The 25,835-nt window shown below is 43.9% G+C and overlaps 2 protein-coding genes across 3 annotated transcripts; one reads left to right on the forward strand and one right to left on the reverse strand.

The window, feature by feature from the left end:
* Nucleotides 1-5,213: 5,213 nt before the first annotated feature.
* On the reverse strand, nucleotides 5,214-11,324 carry LOC113161640 (ras-related protein ORAB-1). The gene is made up of 6 exons (XM_026359380.1): nucleotides 11,143-11,324; nucleotides 7,813-7,885; nucleotides 7,617-7,712; nucleotides 7,429-7,524; nucleotides 6,797-6,928; nucleotides 5,214-6,463 (listed from the first exon to the last, which is right to left on the reverse strand). Exons 1-6 carry the CDS (start codon nucleotides 11,154-11,156, stop codon nucleotides 6,266-6,268), a joined length of 609 nt encoding a protein of 202 aa, XP_026215165.1. The 5' UTR covers nucleotides 11,157-11,324; the 3' UTR covers nucleotides 5,214-6,265.
* A 5,569-nt stretch (nucleotides 11,325-16,893) lies between these two features.
* On the forward strand, nucleotides 16,894-24,939 carry actr2a (actin related protein 2a). Of its 2 annotated transcripts, none has more exons than XM_026359365.1 (9): nucleotides 16,894-17,034; nucleotides 18,588-18,698; nucleotides 18,891-19,106; nucleotides 19,196-19,268; nucleotides 19,437-19,573; nucleotides 20,495-20,644; nucleotides 21,398-21,543; nucleotides 21,937-22,069; nucleotides 22,585-24,939. In XM_026359365.1, the coding sequence occupies exons 1-9, from the start codon at nucleotides 16,987-16,989 to the stop codon at nucleotides 22,753-22,755; spliced, it is 1,185 nt and encodes a 394-aa protein (XP_026215150.1). In that variant the 5' UTR covers nucleotides 16,894-16,986; the 3' UTR covers nucleotides 22,756-24,939. The 2 variants fall into 2 exon arrangements, with proteins under 2 accessions (XP_026215150.1, XP_026215151.1); XM_026359366.1 differs by lacking the exon at nucleotides 16,894-17,034 and adding an exon at nucleotides 17,164-17,304.
* Nucleotides 24,940-25,835: the final 896 nt, after the last annotated feature.

A 25,835-nucleotide genomic window follows, 5' to 3' on the forward strand; every position in this document is an offset into this window, starting at 1 on the left:
GAAGGTCTGGACATGAACTGAACAGATCCTGAGAGATCCAGTGGAGGACTGAGACTAACTGACCTTTAGAACAGCTGACTGATCAAACATCACTTACAAACTGAGAGGAGAACAGGAGGTCCTGCTGCTTCCAGATCCTCCTCCGGGACCTCCCCGTCACCTAGACGGGGACTAGAGCCCCCGTGGAAGTCCCGGGACATTTCTACAGAAACAAGCCTCCGTGCTTGTGAACTTTACCGGGACAGAATCATTAACCCTCGACACTCACCGTGTGAAGCCCGGTCCACGGAGGAGAACCGAGCCGTTACTCCGAGGGCTGTTTTCTGCTTCACTGAAGTCCACAGTCACAAAGGAGGAGGAGACGGAGGAGGTCCGACAACGGAGAACCGGAGTCAAGAGTCCGGGAAGACTCTTCAAAATAAAAGCATGTTGAATATGGGAAGCGGAAGTCAGGTTCAGAGGAAAACCCGGAAGAATGATCAAATGTAATGTGTCTGATTTACTGAATCAAAAACTGTTTTAATAGAATAAAATAAGCGACCCTGTTCCCACAGATCACACACGGACCCAGGATGACCTCCTCCCCTGGACTCCCCCAGCCTCCATCCTACAGCAGCAGGAAGGTGAGGTGACTGGATGGACCTGCCGAACCCTGACGGGTACTGATGGGTTTCTGGAAACTGAACCTGGTTCTGGGTTCTGGTTTCATGACCAGGAGCCATCAGAGGCCTCTGCTGGTGGAGCGGGTGTAGTTCAGCCGGTGAACCTGAAGTGATGAGCGGGAACAGTGTCAACACTGCGTTTCCTGTTTCCTCCCTCCTTCACCCGTGTTCTCATGTCACTGCTTTTCTCCAGCCAGCCACAACCTGGTCTTGTTGATCCTCATTCAACAAACATGGACCCAAACCGGTTCCTGAACCGTCCTCCGTCACACCTCTTCTATATCATCACCTCACTTTGATCCAATTCGTTTCACCAAATTTTTAAAAACTCTAAAGCTATCGACACTCCTTTAAAGGGTTTCCCTCCAGATGTTGGACTAGGTTCCATTTGTGTCACTAAAAAACCTGATTATTGTCACAGTGAGTTCAGTATTAAACTAACTTTACTGAATGAGTTTTAAATCTTTGTTCAACTTTAAAAATACTGTAAGATATTTAATACATGACAAAGTAGAACTTCACTCTTTTCAAAACAGTTTACAATGATAAGAATTTGATTTGGTTACTTTGGTCGATTGTCTATAAAACATTTTATTCTCATTTATAGATGTGTGGATGTTTGGACATCATGATGTTTTGTCCAACATCGACTCCAAAACTATAAAAGTTTTAAGACATTCATGTTGTGTCGACCCGCTCGTCTGCAGCATCAAACGGTTGGATAATGACTCGGTTAATAATTTACTGACTGAAGGATTCTGGGCCCCGACTTCTTACGCAGGCAAACATGCAGACTGACAGACGTTCCTTTACTTGGTGTTCATTTCCCAGCTCTTTGGGGTTGTTCAGCTCTTCTTTCTAGTTATGTTGCAGCTTTCTGCCGTCATCTCATCTGGTTTCCTTTCATTGGTCTAGAACCAGAACACATGGGTTCATTCCAACTCATTCTTGAGGTGCATTTAAATTTAATTTAATTTACAACAGCCAGTTGTTGCTAAATAATAAAATAAACAATACGTCCAACACCCTATTTTACTACTTCACTGAAATCAGTGTTTGTAAAGCTCTGCAGGAACCCGGTCGTGATGAAGTGAGCACTGTGTTCAGCAGCAGGAGAAACTAGGTCAGAGATCTTCCTTCCTTCAGCTTAAGGTCCACTGAAAGAAAACGGCTGAAACTAAATTCAAACTGAGCAGAGAACGTGTGAGTGTGCAGAAAGGTCTCTCTGAATGAGTCGACCCCCTCAAGTCATGTTAATTATCATGTTCCTAGAAACACAGGTCGGGGTGGAGGAGTAGCAGCAATCTTCCACTCAAGTTTATTAATCAACCCTAGACCTAAACATAGTTTGAATTCATTTGAGAGCCTCACTCTTAGCCTCTCTGATCCTAACTGGAAAAATCCAAAACCAGTCCTGTTTGTTATTGTGTACCGTCCTCCTGTCCCTTACTCTGAGTTTTTAACTGAATTCTCAGAGTTTCTATCTGATTTAGTTCTTAGTGCAGATAAAGTCATTATAGTGGGTGACTTTAATATCCATGTAGATGTTGATGATAACTGCCTCAACACTGACTTTAATTCACTATTAGACTCTAAATGTAAATAAACCCACTCACTGTTTTAACCACACCGTTGATCTTATTCTGACATACGGTGTGGAAGTTGATCAGTAAATAGTTTTTCCCCAAAACCCTCTTTTATCTGACCATTTCTTAATTACATTTGAATTTACAGTACCAGACTTTACTAAACCTACAGATAAGATTCACTACAGTAGATGTTTATGTGAAAATGATGTTGACAAATTTAAGGAACTGATTCCATCTTTTATTTCAGAGCCATGTACCAACACAGAGGAAGGCAGTTATTTCAATGTTACTCCAGCACAAGTGAACTATCTTGTTAATAGTACTGGTGCTTCACTTGGAACAATACTTGATACTGTTGCTCCTCTGAAAAAGAAGTTAGTGAGTCAGAGGAAGTTAGTTCCATGGTACAATTCACAAATCCGTAGCTTAAAGCAGAAATCACGTAAGTTTGAAAGGAGGTGGCGTTCCACCAATTTAGATGAATATTGCCTGGAAAGATAGTTTAATAATATATAAAAAAGCCCTCCGTAAAGCTAGAACTTCATATTACTCCTCATTAATAGAGGCAAATAAGAACAACCCTAGGTTTCTTTTCAGCACTGTAGCCAGGCTGACAAAGAGTCATAGCTCAGTTGAGCCTAGTTTTCCCTCAACTCTCAGCAGCAATGACTTCATGAATTTCTTTACAAATAAAATCATAACTATTAGAGAAAAAATTGATCAGATCATCCCTGCATATAGCATGGATTGTACAACAACTCTAGATCCACGCTCGTACTTAGACTGCTTCCTCCCCGTAGATCATTCTGAATTAATTTCAGTAATTAATTCCTCTAAACCATCAACATGTCTCTTAGATCCCATCCCGACTAGACTCCTCAAGGATGTCTTACCTTTGATCAGCACGTCCATGTTAGATCAGATCAATCTGTCTTTACAAATAGGCTACGTACCACAGGCTTTTAAGGTTGCTGTAGTCAAGCCCCTACTCAAAAAGCCTACTCTGGACTCAGGGGTCTTAGCGAATTATAGACCACTATCCAATCTGCCCTTTATCTCTAAAATCCTTGAAAAGATAGTTTCTAAGTAATTGTACGACCACCTGCATAGCAATAACTTGTATGAAGATTTCCAGTCAGGATTTAGAGTACATCATAGCACAGAAACAGCACTGGTAAAGGTCACTAATGATCTTCTACTGGCATCAGACAATGGACTACTCTCTATACTCGTCTTGTTAGATCTTAGTGCTGCATTCAACACTATAGATCACAACATTTTATTACACAGCCTGGAACATGTCATTGGAATCAAAGGAACAGCACTAGAGTGGTTTAAATCGTATCTATCGGATAGATTTCAGTTTGTACACGTTAATGATGAGTTTTCCATGCACAGCAAAGTCAGCTATGGAGTTCCACAGGGATCTGTGCTTGGACCGATTCTTTTCACTTTATATATGTCCCATTTAGGCAATATTATTAGGAAACACTCTATAAATTTCCATTGTTATGCAGATGATACCCAGCTATACTTATCTATGAAACCAGGAGAAACTAATCAATTAGTCAAACTTCAAGTTGCTTAAAAGACATAAAGACCTGGATGTCCTCCAATTTCCTTCTCCTAAATCCAGACAAGACAGAGGTTATACTGTTTGGGCCTAAAAATCTCAGAGACACTATGTCTAAACACATTCTCACCATTGATGACTTAATATTGGCCTCAAGTAATACTGTAAGAAATCTCGGAGTTATCTTTGATCAGGATATCTCCTTCACTTCATACATAAAAGAAATCTCTAGAACTGCCTTTTTTCACCTAAGAAACATTAAAGTTAAAATTAGGAGCATCCTGTCCCAAAGTGATGCTGAAAAACTAGTCCATGCATTTGTTACTTCCAGACTGGACTATTGTAATTCATTATTAATAGTTTGTCCCAATAACTCATTAAAGAGCCTCCAGTTAATCCAAAATGCTGCAGCCAGAGTTCTGACTGGAATTAGCAAGAGAGATCATATTTCTCCTACGTTAGCTTCTGTCCATTGGCTCCCTGTTAAATCCAGAATTGAATTTAAAATTCTTCTCCTAACTTATAAATCCCTTAATAATCAGGCTCCATCTTATCTTAAAGACCTCATAGTTCCATATCTTCCAAGCAGAACTCTCCGTTCTCAGACTGCAGGTTTACTTGTGGTTCCTAGAGTTTCCAAATGTAGAATGGGAGGCAGAGCCTTTAGCTATCAAGCCCCTCTCCTGTGGAACCAGCTCCCAGTTCAGGTTCTGGAGGCAGACACCGTCTCTACATTTAAGACTAGACTTCAAACTTTCCTTTTTTATAATCTTATAGTTAGAGATGGATCAGGTGACTCTGAACCATCTCTTAGTTATGCTGATATAGGTTAGTCTGCTGGGGGACCTCTACTGATAAACTGAGCTCCTCTCCTCTCTCCTTTCTCCTCTATCCATTCAAATTCTACCATTTCATGTCATTAACTTTGGGTCTTCTCTCTCTTGTAGTTGTGTTTCCTCCTCTCCGTCTCCCTCTCTCTGTACTTTTCTGCAGGTATCCTCGGCCTGGAGCTGTACATCTCCAGAATCCAGTTCATCTGCCCAATGTTCTTGATGCTTGTTGTTGTCTTTATTGCCTGCTGTTCTTTTCTCTCTTCTCTTTCCACTCACCCCAACCGGTCGAGGCAGATGGCCGCCCACTATGAGCCTGGTTCTGCTGGAGGTTTCTTCCTCTAAAGGGAGTTGTTCCTCTCCACTGTTGCCTAAAGCTTGCTCTAATGGGATTGTTGGGTTTTCTCTATAATTTTTTGTATAAATATTTTCTGTAAGGTCTTAAACCTTAAACACTGTAAAGTGCCTTGAGATAACTTCTGTTGTAAATTGGCGCTATACAAATAAAATTGAATTGAATTGAATTGAAAGGGAAAAAAGACACGACAGGCAGCAGCAGTTACCAAAGATTTCCTTCATTGTTTTAATGGTAGACATTGTGCCACAAAAATGTCATGTCCGCAGCCACAGATCACGTGCCGAGTTGACTAACTCCAGCTATTCATCAGCTCATTTGCTTCTCTACACAATCTGCAAATCACTTCTTACATTTATGTATAAATATATACAGTTTCTAGATTATTCCGGAGCAGAGATGGTGATTTAATTTCTCCTGTCGTTGGTTGTGCTCTTAGCAGAGAAGTACACACGGCTGACGTCACGGCTCCCAATGGAGCACATGCTTATTACAGCAGCGCACACACAGGTAATAGAAAGTACACACACAGGAATGTTATCACACAAAGTCACGGCTGTGAGCACACGAGGGGAACATGCCGACAACACGAGAGCGCCGAAGGCATAAAGTCACGGAAATCTCCTGCCACAAAGGCACTGGCACGTGGGTTTGAGGGGCAACGGCGTGAAGTCGGAGCAGGTGGCATTACGGCAGCGTTTCCTGGCTGAAGGTTCTGGCAGGAAGCTGCTCGCCTCATGACTGCATTCCAGATGCAAGCGCGAGAGCATGTGATCAGTTGTAACATGCATTATGCTGATTTAAGCATGTGCTTCATTTGAAGAGCTGCTAATTCAGAGGAGACCAGGGCCACAAGTCATGGTGTTGTCCACAGCGAAATAAAGACATCGTCATTTTAGAAAAGTGACTCGGAACAAAAGGGCGGGGCAAACAGAACAAACAAAGAAGAAACGTTTTCTCTCATTGGTTAAATTCACACAGTTAAAAACTTACATACATTTTCTTTTTTCCAGTATGAGTGTGTTTTGGTAGAATCGCCCAGGGTGTTCTGTGGGGATGGGGGGGCTTACCGTCCTATTGCTGACTTTGAAAGGGTGGGGGTGGGAATCTGGTGTTGTAGCTGTATACACACAATTACAAACCGGTCCACTCAAAGTCCTCCTCCTACTCCTACTCCTCCCTCCCTGTGGAGCATGGTAACATTGAGACTGGTCGTGGGCTCGGGGGTGGATTCAGATCGTGGCAGCTTTAAGGTCTCAGCAGCAGCCCCCGGACGAGGTGTTGACCGGCTTGCTCTGGATCTTGACGTTGGACTTCTCTGAGGCGCCGGCCGTGGCCCCGGGGCCCATTCTCTTCTTGATCTCGGCCGCCATGGTCATAAAGGCTTGCTCCACGTTGGTGGCACTCTTGGCGCTGGTCTCCAGAAAGGGGATCCCCAGGTTGTCGGCAAATTCCTGGAGAACAGATACGAGTATGAGGTGGGGTAATTATCCTGCACCTGATGTAAATAAAGTAAAGAGACATTTCTGTGCAGCTGATGATGCAGCACCAGGACCTACACTTGTTAACTGGACCGTCGAGCTGAGTCAGCTCCTCTACACACTAACTGGTGGATTAGACTGAGGTCGATATGGTTAGGTGTTCCTAATAAACTGACCACTGAGTGAACTCAAAGTGCCTAGTTCAATAGAGAACAGTGGATGGAAACTTGAGTCCAGCTGAATGTGTATCATTATTCTCCCAGTAGCTGTGACTCCTCAGTCCAGCTCCAGCTTCTCTCCACCTACCTTAGCTGTGGTGTAATCCACGACTTTCTTTGTTGTCAGGTCGCACTTGTTGCCTACTAGCAGCTTGTTGACGTTCTCGCTGGCGTAGCGGTCGATCTCCTGTAGCCACTGTTTGACGTTGTTGAAAGACTCCTGAGGGTGGAGGGAGAAAACACCACAGTGAACACACAAGATGAGAAAGCTCGGTGCAGCAGCAGTGTGGAGCTCAAGTCTGTTTCTGTCTGTTCACCCTGCGTCTCCACTATGTGACGTCATGTGTCAATGTACTGTCTGCTGATCACGCACACTCGGTGCTTTATACTGTAACTTGAACATCACATCCTGCCAAAGATGATACCGCTGCTGCGACAACTTTGGACAATTACAAACCACTGCAGCTAGTGAGCTTTAATGTGGAGGACTGCAAAACAAGAGATCAGTCCAGCATGCAGCGTATGATAACATACGTGTGCCACGTCTCCAACTAACTGGGAGTTAGAGTTGAATGTACACAGGCAAAGCAGTCATAAACAAGGAAATAAAATAAATACCCCCCACTGCAGCAGCCCTGAGGTATTTTTAAAGCGTACTACTTTCAGTATCAGTGTGACTGGATCGCGACAGTAGTTGTAGTTTGTTATGGAGAGGCTGACCTGGTCTGTCACATCGTAAACCACTATGATGCCGTGGGCTCCTCTGTAGTAACTGGATGTGATGGTGCGGAACCGTTCCTGACCGGCCGTGTCCCACTGAGGAAGCAAAACAGAGCTGGTCAGTCCAAACACCCACCAGAGTTTCAACACTTATCTGCACTTATCGGTTTACACTAGGTCTTCCGTACAATCTGAAGTTTTATGGTCTTTCCGTCCAGCTCGATGGTCCTGATCTTGAAATCCACACCGATGGTGCTAATGTAGCTCTCTGTGTACGTGTCGTCCTGAGAGGAAACACACACACCGGTGGGTCAGGGTGGCAGGGCTAACAACCATCACCAAGCTGAAAACCTGTTACACAACAGCAGCTGAAAACAGACTTACTGCAAACCGGAGAAGGAGACAAGACTTTCCGACACCAGAATCGCCGATCAACAGCAGTTTGAATAAATAGTCACTGTGATGAGAAAGAGGGAGGGAACACGGTATAATTACATCACATATAAGAATAAAACACACAGAGCTGATTCACTCTAATAACCGGCTCATTTCAGTCACACTCTCATTTTCCAGCTCCTCTAACCTGAGGAGTTGATTATTTTCAATGTGACAGAAAATTCTGATCTTTAGCTTTTGGACTGGTAAATAATTAACCAATAAAGACGTTGGCAGATTAACTGATAATGAAAATAATCCATGTTTAAAATGGCACTGAGTGTTTGGTAACATGTCTTAAAGGACAACTGCAGTCGTTATTTATTTCACACACTGAGCGTTTTATTGTCTTTGATAAGACACTAACCCAACGGCGAGGACTTTAATTCAAATTACTTCTAAAGAAAAAAATGCTTTTTTAGTTTAATTTCTGTCCAACCAACAGTTTGTAACTCAGAGATATTCGAGTAGTAGTAGTAGTAGTAGTAGTAGTAGTAGTAGTAGAAAGGATCAGTAAACACTTATTTAAACAGCCGATTAATAATTTTTTTGTGTTTCATCACACAATAAAACAAATTAACCATGTCACTAACAAGTTAAATCATGTACCGATGTTTAAACCTTCACTCTAAAATTCTACACTTTACATTTCTGTTACTGTTTTAATGACAATAACTGTGGTACTTCAAAGTTAATTCACATTTTTCCAACATCGACCCAAGATGTTCTTCAGTTAAAGGTGAAAAAAACACTGAACCAGTGTTTAACCAGTGTTTAACTAGTGTTTCTGATAACATGAATGTTTGAGTCCAGATTTGTTCCTCGTGTCTGATAAATTATGTTTCTGCAGAATCCAACATGCTTAATTCATGAACAGATTCAAGGAGAGAAAAACTTTTACAACCTGATCTCTGAGCAATTAATGTCCCAAACTGAACCCTTAGTAGAAATAAAAAACATACAGCTACACAGCAGAGAAATTAGAGTTAATTAATTAAAGTTTGAGTTAATTATGTAAAATAAGAAACAGTCAGAAACATTTAATATCAATCAACAATATATATTATTGAATATTTTCAAAACTGTACTTATGCATAGTACCTGAGTTACTTTATCCATAGATAAATCATATATCAGACTCTCCTACTCCTACTCCACTTGTCACACGCCAGAACCTCAGGACTCAGTCCTGAGCAGTTTCCTTCCCTGGTCTCCTGGTCTCCTGATCTCCTACCCTACCCCCACCACAGGTCCTCTCTACCCTTAACATAGACACAGCCAGTAGTAGTAGTATAGTAGTATAGCCCTGTCTTCCAGGCCTGCCCGTACATCAGCTGCTAATTCATAGTTCAATGATCAGCTCAATGAACAACACACTATGCTCAGGAGTGCTGAGAGGAAGTGGCCCAAGTCTAATCAGAACCTGCTGGCGTCATTTTCTCACAGCGTCATGAAGGCAAAAACAGAGAACTACCAGATACCACTTTGAAGTCACTCCAGTCACACAGCTCTGGCCTGGCTTAAGTTCTACTTGTCTGGTCGTACCTTCAAGGTGTCTTGGCAGGGGCCGGTTTCTTACTACCCTCACTGCCTATCCACTGGCGTGCCGCAGGGCTCAGTTCCTGGTCCTCTACTCTATCTACATTTTATCCATGGGTTCCATTATCCAGTCGTATGGTTTTTCCTATCATTGCTATGCTGACGACACACAGCTCTTCCTGTCATTTCCACCAGATGACTGCACTGTCTCACTACACATCTCTGCATGCCTCGCCGACATTGCTGCCTGGATGAGAGAGTGGCATCTTCAGCTCAACCTCTCTAAAACAGTTCTCATCTTCTCAGCTGGTCCCACAATACAACATCAGCACACAACACAACATCAGCATCAGCATCAACATAGGGTCCACAGTGATTGTCTCTATTAATGCTGCCAGGAACCTGGCTGTGATCATTGACGATCAGCTGAGCTTTACCGACCACATCTCCTCTGTCTACACATGATGCAGATTTGTCCTTTTCAACATCACACAGATCAGACCCTACCTTTCAGACTATACAACACTACTCGTTGTTTTGTCTCTGGTCATATCTGGTCCTGACTCCTGCAGTGTCTTACTGACGGTGTTACCAGCTGCACCATCAAACTTCCAGATGATCCAAGATTCAGCAGCACGTCTCTAAGAGGATACGTTACACCACTGTTCAGATCTCTGCACTGGCTTCCTGTAGCTGGTGCATCAGGTTCAAAGTCCTGACCCTTACTTACAAAGTGGTCGACTCAACAGCACCGGCCTACATGAACTCCCTCATTCTGGTCTACAATCCCTCCTCAGCGCTCTGCAAGCGAACAACGTCTTGTGGTCCCCTCAGCTCAAAGGATCCCAGGCTAAACTTCTCAGCTCAGTGGTTCCACGATGGTGGAACCACCTACCCACCTCTGCACAGTCTCACTCCCAACTTTCCAAAACTATTCTGAAGTTTCCAAAACTATTCTGTGCACTTAAAAAAACCAATCTTGCACTTAGACCCCATGAAACTGTAGCAGCTCTTTACCTTTAAATTCTTCTCCTTAGTATCTCACTTGTAAGTCGCTTTGGATAAAAGCGTCTGATAAATAACTAAATGTAAATGTATTGTCATGTTTCAGGATGTTAGTTTAACAGAATTAAACACTACGTCTGTGTTTCATTCGTTCAATGGTTGGTGGTGAAGTAATGAGCAGACGGATTTTCAGCCCTGCTTGTTTAGTAACACACGGACATTACCTAACAGCTAACGTTAACAAAGTAACTTCCTCTTTACGACGGACAACCGACACCGTTAAATCTACCGGCTCATGTCGGTTAGCTCCGTGTTTACTGACGGGACTGTGTCCTGTTAACTGTCAGTATGTGTCTCTAACTCCAGTTAAATTCTCACACGAAGGTCCGAGTAACGCTACGTATCTGTTCAGTTAGCCTCCTAGCTTAGCTAGCGAAGCTACTTCCAGTTAACTTACTTTTAGACAGCAAACTAACACTGCTGACGCAACACACACAATTAGTCTCTGTAACCTGGTTTATATAGGTCAGAAAATGTGGACAGACTTGAGTTTGGTGGTAAATAAGACCGTTGTCTCAGTGCGGAAAGCTCGCTAACCTAGCACCGAAGACAAAGCAGCTGACGTTCATTTTGTATACCGGTCCGCCCGGCTAACGTTAGCTTAGCTTAGCTTCCCCAGGCTAATCTGACAGCTCAACCGGACCTGTCATAATCGACATCAAAATTCCCACTTACTATTCGGGATTCATCGTTGACTACGGGGTATAAAGTGTTGTTACTGTAAATGCAGCTGAAGGTGGTCACAGGTGAACCTTAACGCTGTTCTCGTACTGAAGAAAAACACGGTTTTTGTCAGGACCTGGCTAAACTGCTTGTCGCAGACAGAACAGCATAATCCAATCAAATATGGCTGGTAGCGCTACCTACCCGGAAACGCCAGGTGATAGGAGTTATGGGTAATGGAGTCTTCACGCTGCATCTACGACGAAACAGGTCACTCTGAACGGCAGGAGCTTCACCTTTTTCTTTTAGATATAATTGATAGTAAAAGTGAAAAATGTACAAATAAACACGTAAAACATTATTTTATATCAAATTGGAAATGACCCCACATGCAAACCCCTATTTTAATACTATATCCAGAGAGTCGGTGAAGATTCTCAGTCGTCCAGGTGAAGTCATCTGGAAGTTGAGTCATGGCAACTGGACTTCCTTTAGTTAGTTGAAACGTTTCGCTACTCATCAAGTAGCTTCTTCAGTCTGAAGATAGTTGGTTAGAGGCCGCAAATTTATGCTCCAAGACTGGTTTCACTCCACCCCTTGCCCTGAATAGGCTCGTGGATGGGGGGGATGTGAAGGATGTAATGATCACACCTCTGCCCACCCCCTCTTAACACCTAATAATAATAATAATAATAATACATTTATTTATAGAGCACTTTTCTAAACATATGTTACAAAGTGCTTCACAAGACAGACAAGAAACACATGTAGCCCAACAAGATCAACTAGAGCAAGCACTAGGCAAACAGTGGAGAGGAAAAACTCCCCCTAGTGAAGAAACCTCCAGCAGAACCAGGCTCAAGTTAAACGGCCATCTGCCTCGACCGGTTGGGGAGCAGGAAACAGTTATACAAACAAAACAATAATACAAACAACTACCACATCGGTCCTTGGGGAGACCAGTTCCAACGTAAAGACATTGTAATCTAATGGAGAGTCTTCCTAAGGACAGATTTGCACTCAAAACCCTATAAAACAAACAAAAACTAAAAACTTGCACTTATACCCCAGTGACACTGAAGCAGCTCTGCCTAGAGCACTTTGCTTTATAGTTCTTCTCCCTCCAGAGATATAACAGGCTCATTTTAAGCTAGTCCGTCATTGTGAGTACTACTCTATGTTCAATTTTTTTTTTTACCAAAACACGTTTGACTAAGAGCTTTAAAAATAGTTTTTAAGTTGCTGTCTGAGAAGAGAAATGAAAGAAAAACAGATCAGAGGCCTCTTGTCGGAACAGTAAGAATCGTCAGCACTACTCACCGGTGTTTGACAGACACTCTGCTGTCTTGATGTGAGCTGTTGCTCTGGCAAACTTTCAGTTTCCTATAGAAATGTGCAACAGTGAAAGACCTTGTTGTGATTCTAGATTCCAGTCTTTCATTTGAAGCTCATGTAGATAATATCACCAGGACAGCTTTCTTCCACCTCAGAAATATTGCCAAAATAAGGAATATTTTGTCACTAAATGATGCAGAAAAAATTTGTCCATGCTTTCATCACCTCTAGGTTGGACTACTGTAATGCCTTACTGTCTGGCTGTTCAACCAGGTGCATAAACAAGCTTCAGTTAGTTCAGAATGCAGCAGCGAGAGTCCTCACTAGAACCAGAAGATATGAGCACATCACCCCTATCTTATCTACACTTCATTGGCTCCCTGTGAAATTTCGCATTGATTTTAAAATACTACTTTTGACATTTAAAGCATTAAATGGTCTTGCGCCACAGTATCTAAGTGAACTGTTAGTGTCTTATGATCCACCACGTTTATTTCGCTCAAAGGATGCTGGCTGCCTGTCAGTACCTCGTATCCTAAAAACCACAGCTGGGGGCAGAGCTTTTTCTTACAAAGCCCCAAAGTTATGGAATAGCCTTCCAAATAGCGTTCGGGACTCAGACACAGTCTCAATGTTTAAGTCTAGGCTGAAAACCTATTTATTTAGTCAAGTATTTTGTAAATAGATCTGGGAAGGACTCATGGACGTAGAGCATTATGGTGAACTGGTATGTTTAGATGCTGTCTTCCCAACTCTCATTGATCACTCAGGTTTGTTGATGGTGAAGTGATTGGTTGCTCTACATCCCAGTGAGCCCTCATCTCTGTGTTTCCTTCTGAACCCACCCTTTTAGTTAGGCTGTCATAATTATTCCTGCCGGAGTCCCTGCTGCACTATTCTAAATATACATTCACCTCAAACTTTATCTGACTGTGAATACAAATAACTGCCATCTCTCCTCTTCTCTTTCTCTACCTCTCTTTTTCCCTCTTCCTGTCTCTCTGTCGAGCTACACGTCATTCCACCCTTTGCCCTCTGGACCTGTCTGACTCGTCCTGATGCCCAACTTCTGGCTGGAGATCTCGTCGCCTGGATCCACCGTTTGCCCTTTGGGATGCGTTTGGAGACTGGATTGGTCACAAGCTACTATGATGTCGGTCCCGGCCTCGGCGGACGTCGGAAGCTGTTTCTTGGAGGTCTCGACTCAACGCTCGATAGTCAAGGAATGGAACAAGTCTGCCTGCAATAACTAACTGGACTCCATATTAACTTAAAAGACATTAACTGTTATACTGGACTGCTGCCTACACAACATGTAATCACCCATATGAGGATGGGTTCCCTGTTGAGTCTGGTTCCTCTCAAGGTTTCTTCCTGTTGCCTTCTCAGGGAGTTTTTCCTTGCCACTGTCGCCCTCGGCTTGCTCATCAGGGACAATCTGATTATTATGATTCTTACACCTTCACTGTTCATGTACTGTTCTTTGGTTGTGTAAAGCTGCTTTGTGACAATGTCAATTGTAAAAAGCGCTCTACAAATAAAATTGAATTGAATTGAATTGAAATGTGACGTTGACGCTCTCCTGTTTCCAGTGCTGCTTCACCTTTTTTGTTGGTGAGATTTTGTCTCCTGTGTCTGGTTTGTGCATTTATTTTCTTTCTTTTCTTTTAAAACACTGTTTTACAATAAAAAAATTGTCCTCTGTCATCGGTCCAGCTCAGTTTCTGTTTTTATCATTAAAATAATCACCCCTTTGTGCCCTGGCAAAACTCTTTTGACCATGACCACGAATGAACCCTACAACAAAAACACAGAACGAGGAAATGAGTAATTTCTCTGCAGCACAATCTCGTGACCATTAAACACTAAATGTGTGATTCTGATAAATAGGAATAAGAAGTACCTGCACAGCTGAGGTCACAATCATGTTTCAGCACCACCTGCTCTTAGAATTGACTGAAAGCTGTTTTATTAGTGGACCATCACCTAATTATCCAACAATCCCAACTCACGTCCATTCACTCACTGTTTCATGTCAGTAGATCTACACTAAGTCTGTGACAACCTAGGCCATGGTGCCATCTGCTGATGAGGGCTGTGAGACAGCTACAACAGCTACTGTAGTAAATAGACCTTGCGTTGGGATTTTAATGCTGAGGTCTTCTGGATTTCTGATCCTGGGAATTATTTCACAATGTGTGAATTATTTGTCCATTTTTTCCACCGCTTATCCGGGGCCAGGTCGCGGGGTAGCAGCTTAAGCAGAGATGCCCAGACTTCCCTCACCCTAGACACCTCCTCCAGCTCTTCCGGGGGGACACCGAGGCATTCCCAGGCCAGCAGAGAGACATAGTCTCTCCAACGTGTCCTGGGTCTTCCCCGGGGCCTCCTCCCGGTGGGACAGGACCGGAAAACCTCCCCTGCGAGGCGTCCCGGGGGCATCCGAAACAGATGCCCAAGCCACCTCAACTGGCCCCTCTCGATGCAGAGGAGCAGCAGCTCTACTCCGAGCTCCTCCCGGGAGACTCATCAGCCTATCTCTAAGGGTGCGCCCAGCCACTCTGCAGAGGAAACTCTTTTTGGCCGCTTGTATCCGCGACCTTGTCCTTTCGGTCATGACCCAAAGTTCATGGCCATAGGTGAGGGTAGGAACATAGACTGACAGGTAAATCGAGAGCTTTGCCTTTCGGCTCAGCTCCTTTTTCACCACGACGGACCGGTACACCGACCGCATTACTGCTGCCGATGCACCAATCCGTCTGTCAATCTCACGCTCCCTTTTTCCCTCACTCGTGAACAAGACCCCAAGATACTTAAACTCCTCCACTTGAGGGAGGATCTCCCCCTAAACCTGGAGGGTGCAAGCCACCCTTTTCCGGTTGAGAACCATGACATTGGACTTGGAGGTGCTGATTCTCATCCCAGCCCTTTCACACTCGGCTGCAAACCGGTCTGCCAGTCCAGAAGTACTGTCCCTAATCTCCACGCAATGCTGCAAAGGCGTGTCAACCAAGACAGCCCTACAACATCCAGAGACTTAAGGTACTCAGGGCGAATTTCATCCACCCCTGGTGCCTTGCCACCGAGGAGCTTACTGACTACCTCAGTGACTTCGACCAGGGAAATGGACGAGTCAGCCTCTGAGTCCCCAGCCTCTGCCTTCTCAACACGGGGTCGACGGGGTTGAGGAGATCCTCAAAGTATTCCTTCCACCGTCCTACAATGTCCCCAGTCAAGTCAGCAACTCCCCACCTCCACTGTAAACAGTGTTGGCAGGAAACTGCTTTCCCCTTCTGAGGCGCCGGACCGTTTGCCAGAATTTCCTTGAGGCAGACCGATAGTCCTCCTCCATGGCCTCGCCGAACTTCTCCCAGGCCCAAGTTTTTGCCTCTGTGACCGCGCGGACTGCGGCACGTTTGGTCTGCCGATACTCATCAGCTGCGTCAGGAGTCCCACAGGCCAACCAGACCTGATAAGACTCCTTCTTCAGCTTGACGGCTTCCCTTACTTCCGGTGTCCACCACCGAGTTCGGGGATTGCCGCCGCGACAGGCACCAGAGACCCTACGGCCGCAGCTCAGAACAGCCACATTGACAATGGAGGTGGAAAACATGGTCCACTCGGACTCAATGTCTCCAGGCTCCCTCAGGACCTGGTTATAGCTCTCCCGGGGGTGGGAGTTGAAGACCTCTCTGACAGAGGGTTCCACCAGATGTTCCCAACAGACCCTCACAATACGTTTGGGTCTGCCAAGTCTATCCGGCTTCCTCCTCCGCCACTGGATCCAACTAACCACCAGGTGGTGATCAGTTGACAGCTCAGCCCCTCTCTTCACCCGAGTGTCCAAGACATATGGTCGGAGGTCAGATGACACAACCACAAAGTCGATCATAGACCTCCAACCTAGGGTGTCCTGGTGCCACGTGCACTGACAGGAAAATTTTAACATTTAACATTTAATATTATTTGTCTAATATTTAAATGTTTCCCCCATTTGTTAGAAGCTCTGGTTTAAAACCAAAGTGATGCAAAGAAAACCTGAAACAGAAAATAGTCAAAATATCTGTGCTTTTCTACAGTATTGTAACACTCTGGACTCTTTTCCAGATCTGGATCAGGTCTCACAGTATAGATGATGATGATCTAACCTGGTAACCTAGACCAGAGAGTCTCCCTTAGTTGTACAGAGCCCTGAACAACTTCATCAGGTGATAGTGTTGGTGTGTTACAGCTCATTGAGCTCCTCTCCATTTGTTGCAGGTGGTGCAGAGATCTTGGAGTAGCAGTCTGCACAGTTCAATAGTAAATGTTCTGCACTCATACAGATACAAAGTGGGTCAACTTGGGTTCAGTATCTTGTCACATGCCAAGGAGGAGCCGGGAATGGAAAAGCTCGGTGTGTGGAGGTGGGGCTCTTATTTTGAAGCTATCGCACCTGAAGCGGTAGGTGTGTTACTTCCGGCGGCTCGGTCGACTTGACGCTAGTTTTCTGGAGGAAAAGGCTGCAGCTCGAAAACAAACATGGACAGTCAGGGGAGGAAAGTCGTGGTTTGTGACAACGGCACCGGGGTGAGTGCGAACACGGGCGGGACCGTGAGAGCCTGGTCCGGGTCCGTGTCGGTGCAGTTTGAGCAGAAAACGGGAAGAAGTGGGAACAGGAAGTGGCAGAGAGCTAACAGGCTAGCAGGCTAACAGGCTAACGCGTTAGCTTGTCAGCTGGTTTCAGCTCATTCATCTGCAGCAGGAAAACAGAACCCTCTCAGTTTCTGGTCAGGTTCGGAGGAGAACCACGTCTCTAGTCCGATCCAACAGCTAGACCTGGCTAAGTCTGTCTGGTTTGTAAGTTTGGATGTAGATTTATTAGACTGATAAACACACAGTATTATCTATCTATCTATCTATCTATTTATAGATATATCGATCTCGATATATCTATAAATAGATAGTTAGATCGATATATCTCTATAGATATACATGGAGCTGGTTTGTGATCTGTGATGACAGCGTTTCATCCGTTTTGACGCAGCTCACTGTCGGTTCCTGCACAATTAAACTCATTGGTGATGTTTGAAATACGAAGACATGTTGTTAAAACACCTGTCGATGCTCTGAGAGTATTTTCTAGAACCAAGAAGTGCGCCTCAGACCAGCAGACAGTGTTTCTTATCACCTTTCTGGGCTTCGTCAACATCTCCAGCTCATTAACAGCTGATTTCCTGCAGCATCTCCAGCTTTTAGTTATCGTTTATTCCCAGTTTGAAACTAAACCATGAGCTGCTCGTTTAAAGTCGGCAGGTTTTCAAACTGTGTTGTTGATTTTATAGAAACTGAAAATGTTGAGATAAATGTCTGAGGAAAACCTCGCTGAAGTTGGCTTCTAATTCCACAGGTAAAGTAAAAGACCTGAACAGAATCGTGTTAAATGAAACAGATAATAAAGAATATCCACCAACATCAGATCCAGATCTGGTCTGGACAGGGTAACAGTTCTGATGTTCACCTGGTCTGACGTGGTCCAAATGATGATTTGTTCTTTTTCCTAATAGAATAAATGTTTTACAGAGCAGTTGAACTTTTGTTTTTCTAACTACAATAGAATTAGTGAAACGTTTGAAAGTGGTAACAGAGGATTCACAATTTCACAATAAGAGAATCAAAAGGTTACCTGTCGAATCAGAAGCCCACTTCACTTCCCCCTGCTGTGAGCAGTGGTTGCGGAAGCTGCTGCAGTTTTTCCTTGTAAGAAAACCGGAAGCTGCTCTCGCTGGTTGAGGTTTGAATTTCTGCTAAATACCTGTTACACATGTGTAACATATGGTATGCTTAAAAAGGGGTTGGACTTCCTGCTTTGCATCTCCTTGAACTCTGTTGTTACTCAGATCCAGGTCTTGTTGCTTGATCCCGAACATGAACTGTTTGTGTTTTTACCTGGAGCATAACTGTACTTTAATATTGTAGTAGTATGTGTAGTCATACTGTGCTAAACCTCTGATGCAGATGCTCACTGTGACATGTTTATAACTTGAAAATTACAGGATTTTACTGTAAACAACAATAAAAATGAATGAACGTGAACATGAATTCTACACGTTTTCCTTCTTTTTCTGTTCATCTAATCCTAGTTCGTCAAGTGCGGCTATGCAGGCTCCAACTTCCCGGAACACATTTTCCCAGCGCTGGTCGGCCGGCCGATCATCCGTTCCACAGCTAAAGTCGGAAACATTGAAATCAAGGTAACGTTCTTTCAAGGCCAGTTCTATGGAGTCCAAAGACTTGAAGACTAGATCTGAACCAAATGCTGTAGCAGCAACTCTTTAGTCAGACAGTTGAGAAATGCTTAATAAATCAGCTGCTCAGGTGAAAGCCATGTTCCTGTCACAGCCTCCCCTGTGGAATCAGTAACCTTTATGTTTGCGGCCTCACAGGACCTGATGGTCGGGGACGAGGCCAGCGAGCTGCGTTCCATGCTGGAGGTGAACTACCCCATGGAGAATGGTATCGTCAGGAACTGGGACGATATGAAGCACCTGTGGGACTACACCTTCGGCCCAGAGAAGCTCAACATCAACTCAAGCAACTGCAAGATCCTACTGACCGAGCCGCCCATGAACCCCACGAAAAACAGAGAAAAGATCATCGAGGTGGGTGTTAGGTCGAGCTTCTCATGCTCGGACTGATAAAGCCTTTAAACACAATGCACACTACTGAATCCCTGTTCTCTTGTTTCCAGGTGATGTTTGAAACGTATCAGTTCTCAGGAGTTTATATCGCCATCCAGGCCGTGCTCACTCTCTACGCTCAAGGTAAGTTTGCCTCCGTCACACTCGAACACTGCTGAACTGTAAAAGACAGGACTGTGTGAACCCTGTCTCACTGGATGCTAATGCTAACGTGCAGGTCGTTGTTTTGTCCGAAGGTAAAGGTGCAGACAGTAGAAGTCTTTTTAATAAAACAAAACACATCTGTTTCAGGACTGCTGACTGGAGTGGTGGTCGACTCCGGTGATGGTGTCACACACATCTGTCCAGTGTATGAGGGTTTCTCCCTGCCCCACCTGACCCGGCGCCTCGACATCGCGGGGAGGGACATCACACGCTACCTCATCAAGGTACCAGCTGCACCTTCACCCGTGTACACCTCCCTCAACACTGCGTTTCATTGGTGACAGAGTGGACTGTTGCTCGGACAAAACAAGACATCTGACGCTGTCACTTCAGCCTGTGAGAAATGATGACGTTTCACAACTTTCTTGTATTTTTTAGACAAAACAATTATAATCAATAATAAAAAGAATCAATGAAATATTGAAAATATAATGTATATAAAATAATATTGTTTTTACGAGGTATTAATGTAAAAGTAACACACAGGCTTGGACTGTTTGCAGCACGGTGTCTCATTAAAACATTAATATCAAACCCTCATTTTTAAAAGTCAAGTGAAAAATGCAGGATGCCTTTCAAACAGTTACTTTCATTGTTCAATTTCTTCTGTTTCATCAACTAAACTAAGAATCAGAATCAGAATGTTCATTTGTCATGTGCAGGTTAACACAGTTAAGAATGCAATGAAATGCCTTAGACAAGGTGAACCGGCCAAAAAGAAATAAAATAATTGGGTAGAATGTGGAATATAAAATAAAATAGAATAAGAATAAATTGAATAAAATAGAACAGATACGAACTAGAAGAGACAACATGAGTTGTCAATAAATTGATGAAATTTGGGGGTTTTACTAACGTGATGGTGCCATTTAGTGACATTAAACAGTGGAGTCGAGCTTTTGTCTGCACAGTTAAAGGCTGATGATAATGACTGATCCGTCACCTCCTCGCTGTACGTTAAGTTTTTTATTCACTGGTGAACAAATGATTGTAGTTGTACGATCAGTGGCCCCAGTTGTTGTATCAACGTCTTGAAGGCTGAGATTGTTTCAGTAAAATGTGAGAAAGTTAAGTTTTTACTGAAGTGAAAGTACCTAAGTTGAGTTAAAGACGTTACTCCTGTTGTCCCTCTGTCCGTCCTCCAGCTGCTGCTGCTGCGAGGTTACGCCTTCAACCACTCGGCGGACTTTGAGACGGTGAGGATGATGAAGGAGAAGCTCTGCTACGTCGGTTACAACATCGAGCAGGAGCAGAAGCTGGCACTGGAGACAACGGTGTTGGTCGAGTCGTACACGGTCAGTTGTGGCCAATTTAGCAAACAGAGAATGAGATGCCAGTTACACAAGATGGTGTGTTACTGTAGTGTCTCCAACCAGGAAGTAATGCAGTAAAGGTTTAGTGCTTTGCTATCATGAGCACTTACTTTTCCTTTTCGTATGAATTCAGTTGCTGTCTGTGTTTGTTTTGGCACAACAACACGTTCTTGCAGGATTTTCTAACAGGACTTCCAGTCTTTACTGAGCAGTCGTTCACTGTGTTTGCCAAAGTCCACTCAGTTGTCAGGTGTGTTGTCAAAGACTAGAAATCAGTAACAGCTCTTCTGAGCATGAGCTGTCTGGTCTGAAAGTCTTAGGCAGTCTTTTCAGGTTAATGTTGTCTTTTTTACAGAATGACAAACATGTTTATAAGAAAAAGTGATGGATTGTTTTTGTGCTTGAAGGTTCATTTTTCTTGATAAAATATTTGGGAGATTTGAGGTAAGTTAGGAGCTCGGTCTGATTTTAGACAAGGGGCATGTGCAACCGGGGTGAGCTGCACATGAGAACGCAAATGTCCTGGTCTTTATTCTCGAGTCCCCTAGTACCAAAGTCCAGCTAAAGTTGGAGTGTTATCGCTGCTGTGTTCCCCAAGTTAAAATCAGGTGGAGTTTGTTACAATGTGAGAACACATCTGACACGGACGGTCTGCCATTTTGCACAATGTGCAGACCTGATTCTCCCGACACTGTGCAGAATTTATATGTGAGAACATTGTTTTTGTGTTCTCAGCTCCCAGACGGCAGGGTAATCAAGGTGGGGGGAGAGAGGTTTGAAGCCCCCGAGGCTCTGTTTCAACCTCACCTCATCAACGTTGAGGGTGTTGGTGTGGCCGAGCTGCTCTTCAACACCATCCAGGCTGCAGATATCGACACCAGGTGGGTTCCTCTGTGATGACTAACGGTTCTCAGTATGTCGTTTTAATGAAACTCTTTAAACCAAGTTTAAAGTGTAAAATCCATCAGCTCCTAAAAAGTATGACCTAAATTTAAAGGACTTTTTTAAAAGGACTTTGTCTCCTCCCTGAAACCTTTTTCCTGTTTCACACTTTGACATAGATGATATTTGGGCAGCTTCTTAGATTTAATTTGATCCTGAGAACCTGTGCAAATAAAGTAAGAGGTACTGTATTAAAATCAAGTGTAATGATGCTGAATGTACCATATTTTTTTAAAGATTCTATTGATTGATGGCTGATGTAGTTAAACTGAAGCTAAACGTGTCACACACCGTATATAGTTTTCAGTCTATTCTTGTGTGTCACTGATCAGAGCTGAGTTCTATAAGCACATCGTCCTGTCTGGAGGCTCCACCATGTACCCCGGCCTGCCATCCCGCCTGGAACGTGAGCTCAAACAGCTGTATCTGGAGCGAGTGCTGAAGGGAGATGTCGACAAGCTCTCAGTGAGTACTGAGATCCGAAAACCACAAAACTAACTCATGAGGTCTGGACTTGTCTTCAGCAGATCCATGGCTGTTTGACAATGCTGAAAGAAATGAATCCAAGTTATGTGAAAAGGTTTCTAATATATTTAAAGTTCATCAGATAATAATCAGAATGTGAAGCAAAAAAAAGCAGTATGAACATTTGCCACTAGGGGGTACTACAGTCTAGTCAGGAGCTTTCGCCATGATCCAGTACATTTACATTTATCGGACACTTCTGTTGTGTGAGGAAAAAGGCAAACTATCTAAGCCAGGGAGAAGAACTTTAAAGTGCTTCCCTTTCGTTTTTAAATTTATTTTATTTACTTATTTAAGTGCAGAGAAAGATTCGCCGCTGCTCCTCCAGCCTGTAACTAACAAACAGTCGTCTTCAGGCTATTTTCAGTTACTCTCAGAGCGGCGGGGGTTTCACTGAGTTATCTGCTGCTTTCCTCTGTTAACACTTTGTCCTTTCTGCCTCATCTCCACCTCAGAAATTCAAGATCAGGATAGAAGACCCCCCTCGACGTAAGCACATGGTGTTTCTGGGCGGTGCCGTGCTGGCCGACATTATGAAGGACAAGGACAACTTCTGGATGACGAAGGAGGAGTACCAGGAAAAAGGGACCAGAGTTCTGGAGAAGCTGGGAGTCACCGTTAGATAAAACACACGGTGCAGAGAAGGACGGAGGGAGAGAAGGATGAAGGCTGTGGGACAGGGAATTACAAGTGTTTCCTCATGACACAAAAATACAGAGAACTGTTTTCAGATTTCAGTAAGGTAGTGCCACATAGTGCTGCAAAATACAGACTCCAGAAAGTAAAGGAATAGTACAACATTTAGGGAAATACACTTATTCTCTTTGACCAATTACAAGATTGTATTGAACTCTCTGCTCAATATGAAGCTGGAGCCAGGAGAAGGTTAGCTTAGCATGAAGCCTGGCTCTGTCATGTTATCTCTGATCCCACATTATGTGGATGTTTGTCTACATTAAATCATGCTCTCAGCTCTCTCGCAGCTTGTCCTCCTATTTCCAGTCTCCATGTTAAGCTAAGCTAACTAGCTGCTGGCCGCAGATTCATATGTGCTGTACAGACATCAGAGTGGTAAAGAAACCAAATGAGTGTATTTCCCAAAATGTCAAGCGCCAAGTCATTTTAAAGATGAAGTCTTTAATTGCTACTGGTGCATTTGAGACCTCGGCCACATTAATAATGTTTCTGCCTCTCTATCAAACTGAGGCTGGCATTAAAAGAGTGGGAAGCATTACAGAGATGACATTTGAACCGAGGGCTCTCGTCTTGATCCGGGACTGTCATAGTACATACTCCACATGCTCGGTCAGTCCAGTCGCTGAGCCCCTCTTCTATGAATAGATTCAATATAGGAACCCAACAGATGTCGGCGTCTTTTTAGTGATTTATCACAAATAAGTTGTGACATAAACTTATTTTGAAGGGTGAAAGACGTCCGTTTCCTTCAGGATTAGCTGTGTGATTTAACAGCACCGAACAGGGCTCTGTTTTTACCAGACCTTATTTCTTCATTCTTCTCATTACAAATGTTCTGACCTTGCTGGAGGCCGTCATACATACGTATTATGCTGGTCCTGGATCAGATCATTTCTCTCACAACCATAATACACCAGACTTTCCATTCCACCTATTTAATGAGCTTGTTTTCTTACCTATGTTTCTGATCAGTGCTTCGTGTTCTTGTTCCAGAGGAGACCGGCCTTTGTCTTCTGTCTGACTGACTGTTATTTGTCCAGCTGTACTGCTGCTTCTCAGCTGTATCATTGCCACTTTGATGAATTGGTCCCCGAACGGCGGATCTGGAGTCAGACGTTGAAAAAAACATAGTAAGATAATTATTCCCCTGTAGGTCGGAGAACAACTTTCCAAAGCAGCTTTTCCAGAAGTGAAGGTGGAAGACCTACACATCTTCACAGGACTCATTCTGCACAGATGGTTTAGAACTAATGGCACTGGTGTTGTCAGCTCTTGGTCTTTGGTTGGATCACTTCTCTTCTTGTTGCTCTGATTCACTAAGCTGAACAGCCAGTCACAACAGGGGGCCCGACAGAGCCAGCTGTGCAGAAGTTAGCTATTGCCCGTTATGCCACTGGCATGTAGGGCAGCAACAAAAGTCCTCCAATGGTGTCAGTTCTGGGCCAGCTTCTGGAAGTGCGGTAGCTGTGCAGGACGCGCTGCCAAAACCAGGGAAACAGACACTGGGTGACGGCCGACCGTCGGCTTAGTGTGTCACGAGCCAAAGAGGCTGAAGATCCTACAAGTTGTCAGTGGCTGTTTGTTGGCAAATGGACACATGGCTTGATCTTCTTCATGCTAGACTCTTCGAAGGCCTTTGAAGTGACATACAGAATCCGTCTGAGCTTCAGTTTCCAACAAAACCAGGAAACCAGGTTTTACACTTCCCACTGCTTTGCCGTCTTGAGTGTTTCTTTGTCTTTAACCATCCTAATTCTGAAACGTTGGCATTTCGTCCTCCTCGTCATCACACGTCCCTCTGCTCCTCAGCAGCTCTGCTGAAGTCTGGAATTTCAGGATCAGTTTTCTGTGTGTATCTGAAATATTTGTGATATAAACAAGATGGGGACCATGTAAAAGCTGGTATTTGTGGTTTCTGTCTCCGTTCTTATGTTTACATTGGAGGCTGTTGTCTCACATATATAAAAAGAAAAATATAGAATGTCCCCTCACCAGTATAATTATCAGGTGCCAAGTACAGTTATTTCTGCTGGAGTTTATCTTTGGTCTTTTTAAGTTTTGTTTACGGCACAGCTGCCAAATGCTGATTCAAATAAAGCAAAGAGTTTTCTACACACTGACTGTTGCTGATCTTCATGCATCAACCCACCACTGGCGTAACTCCATATTCTGTGAACCAGTGGTGAATCCACAGAACAACAAACAATCGTCATCCTCATTTTACAGTAATGGACGGATCTTACGTTTGTGCCGTTTGTTTTGTTCTGCAGCAGAAACCAAATCGTGTAACTTTCAATTTAGGCTTTACCGTCACTGTTGGACGAGTTGTTATTGTTATTGAAGCAGCACACACAGTGCTGGGATTTTGGACCGCGAGGGCTCATCGGATCAGGGCTGCAGGAAACAACACGCACTGAGTCACGGCGCTGTTTGGGGTGGGGCGTTTGTGTGGGGGGTGGGGGGCTGGTGGTGTGTTGCAGTCACATTTGTTTTAAATTTGAACTGGGTAAACAGAGCGAGGCAGGCAGACTCTGTGGGGCCTCGGCAAATCAGACCCAGACCAGAGTCCAACACACACAGAACCAGGCCTTTAGGTGATTGGGTTGTTTCCTCGAGTGCTTCTTCGACTCGACAACAACACTAAACTGCTGCTTCATTGTTCTTCTTTAGCAATAAACCAGGAACACACTGGCTCCAACTGCGGTCTGGTTTGGACCCTGACTGAGAATTCACAGAATAATCAACCAAACATCTTTGTCAGGGCTATAAAACGCTGGCCTACGGTGGCCCCTCAACACAGTATAGTATCAAACCTTTATTACAAACCAGTAGACGTTCGAAACAAATCGAGCTGACTTTACAGGAAATGTGCTGAGAGATCTCTGATCAGATCAAGGCTCTTATTTGGGAATTTGTTTTCAGTCAAAAAACTGCTACTATGACCTGGGTTCATGGTTTTGTTTGTGTGATAAAATATTTTACATAAGTAAAAGTAGAAATACAACAATTT

This window comes from Anabas testudineus, chromosome 1 (assembly GCF_900324465.2).
Source record: "Anabas testudineus chromosome 1, fAnaTes1.2, whole genome shotgun sequence".
Lineage (NCBI taxonomy): Eukaryota > Metazoa > Chordata > Actinopteri > Anabantiformes > Anabantidae > Anabas > Anabas testudineus.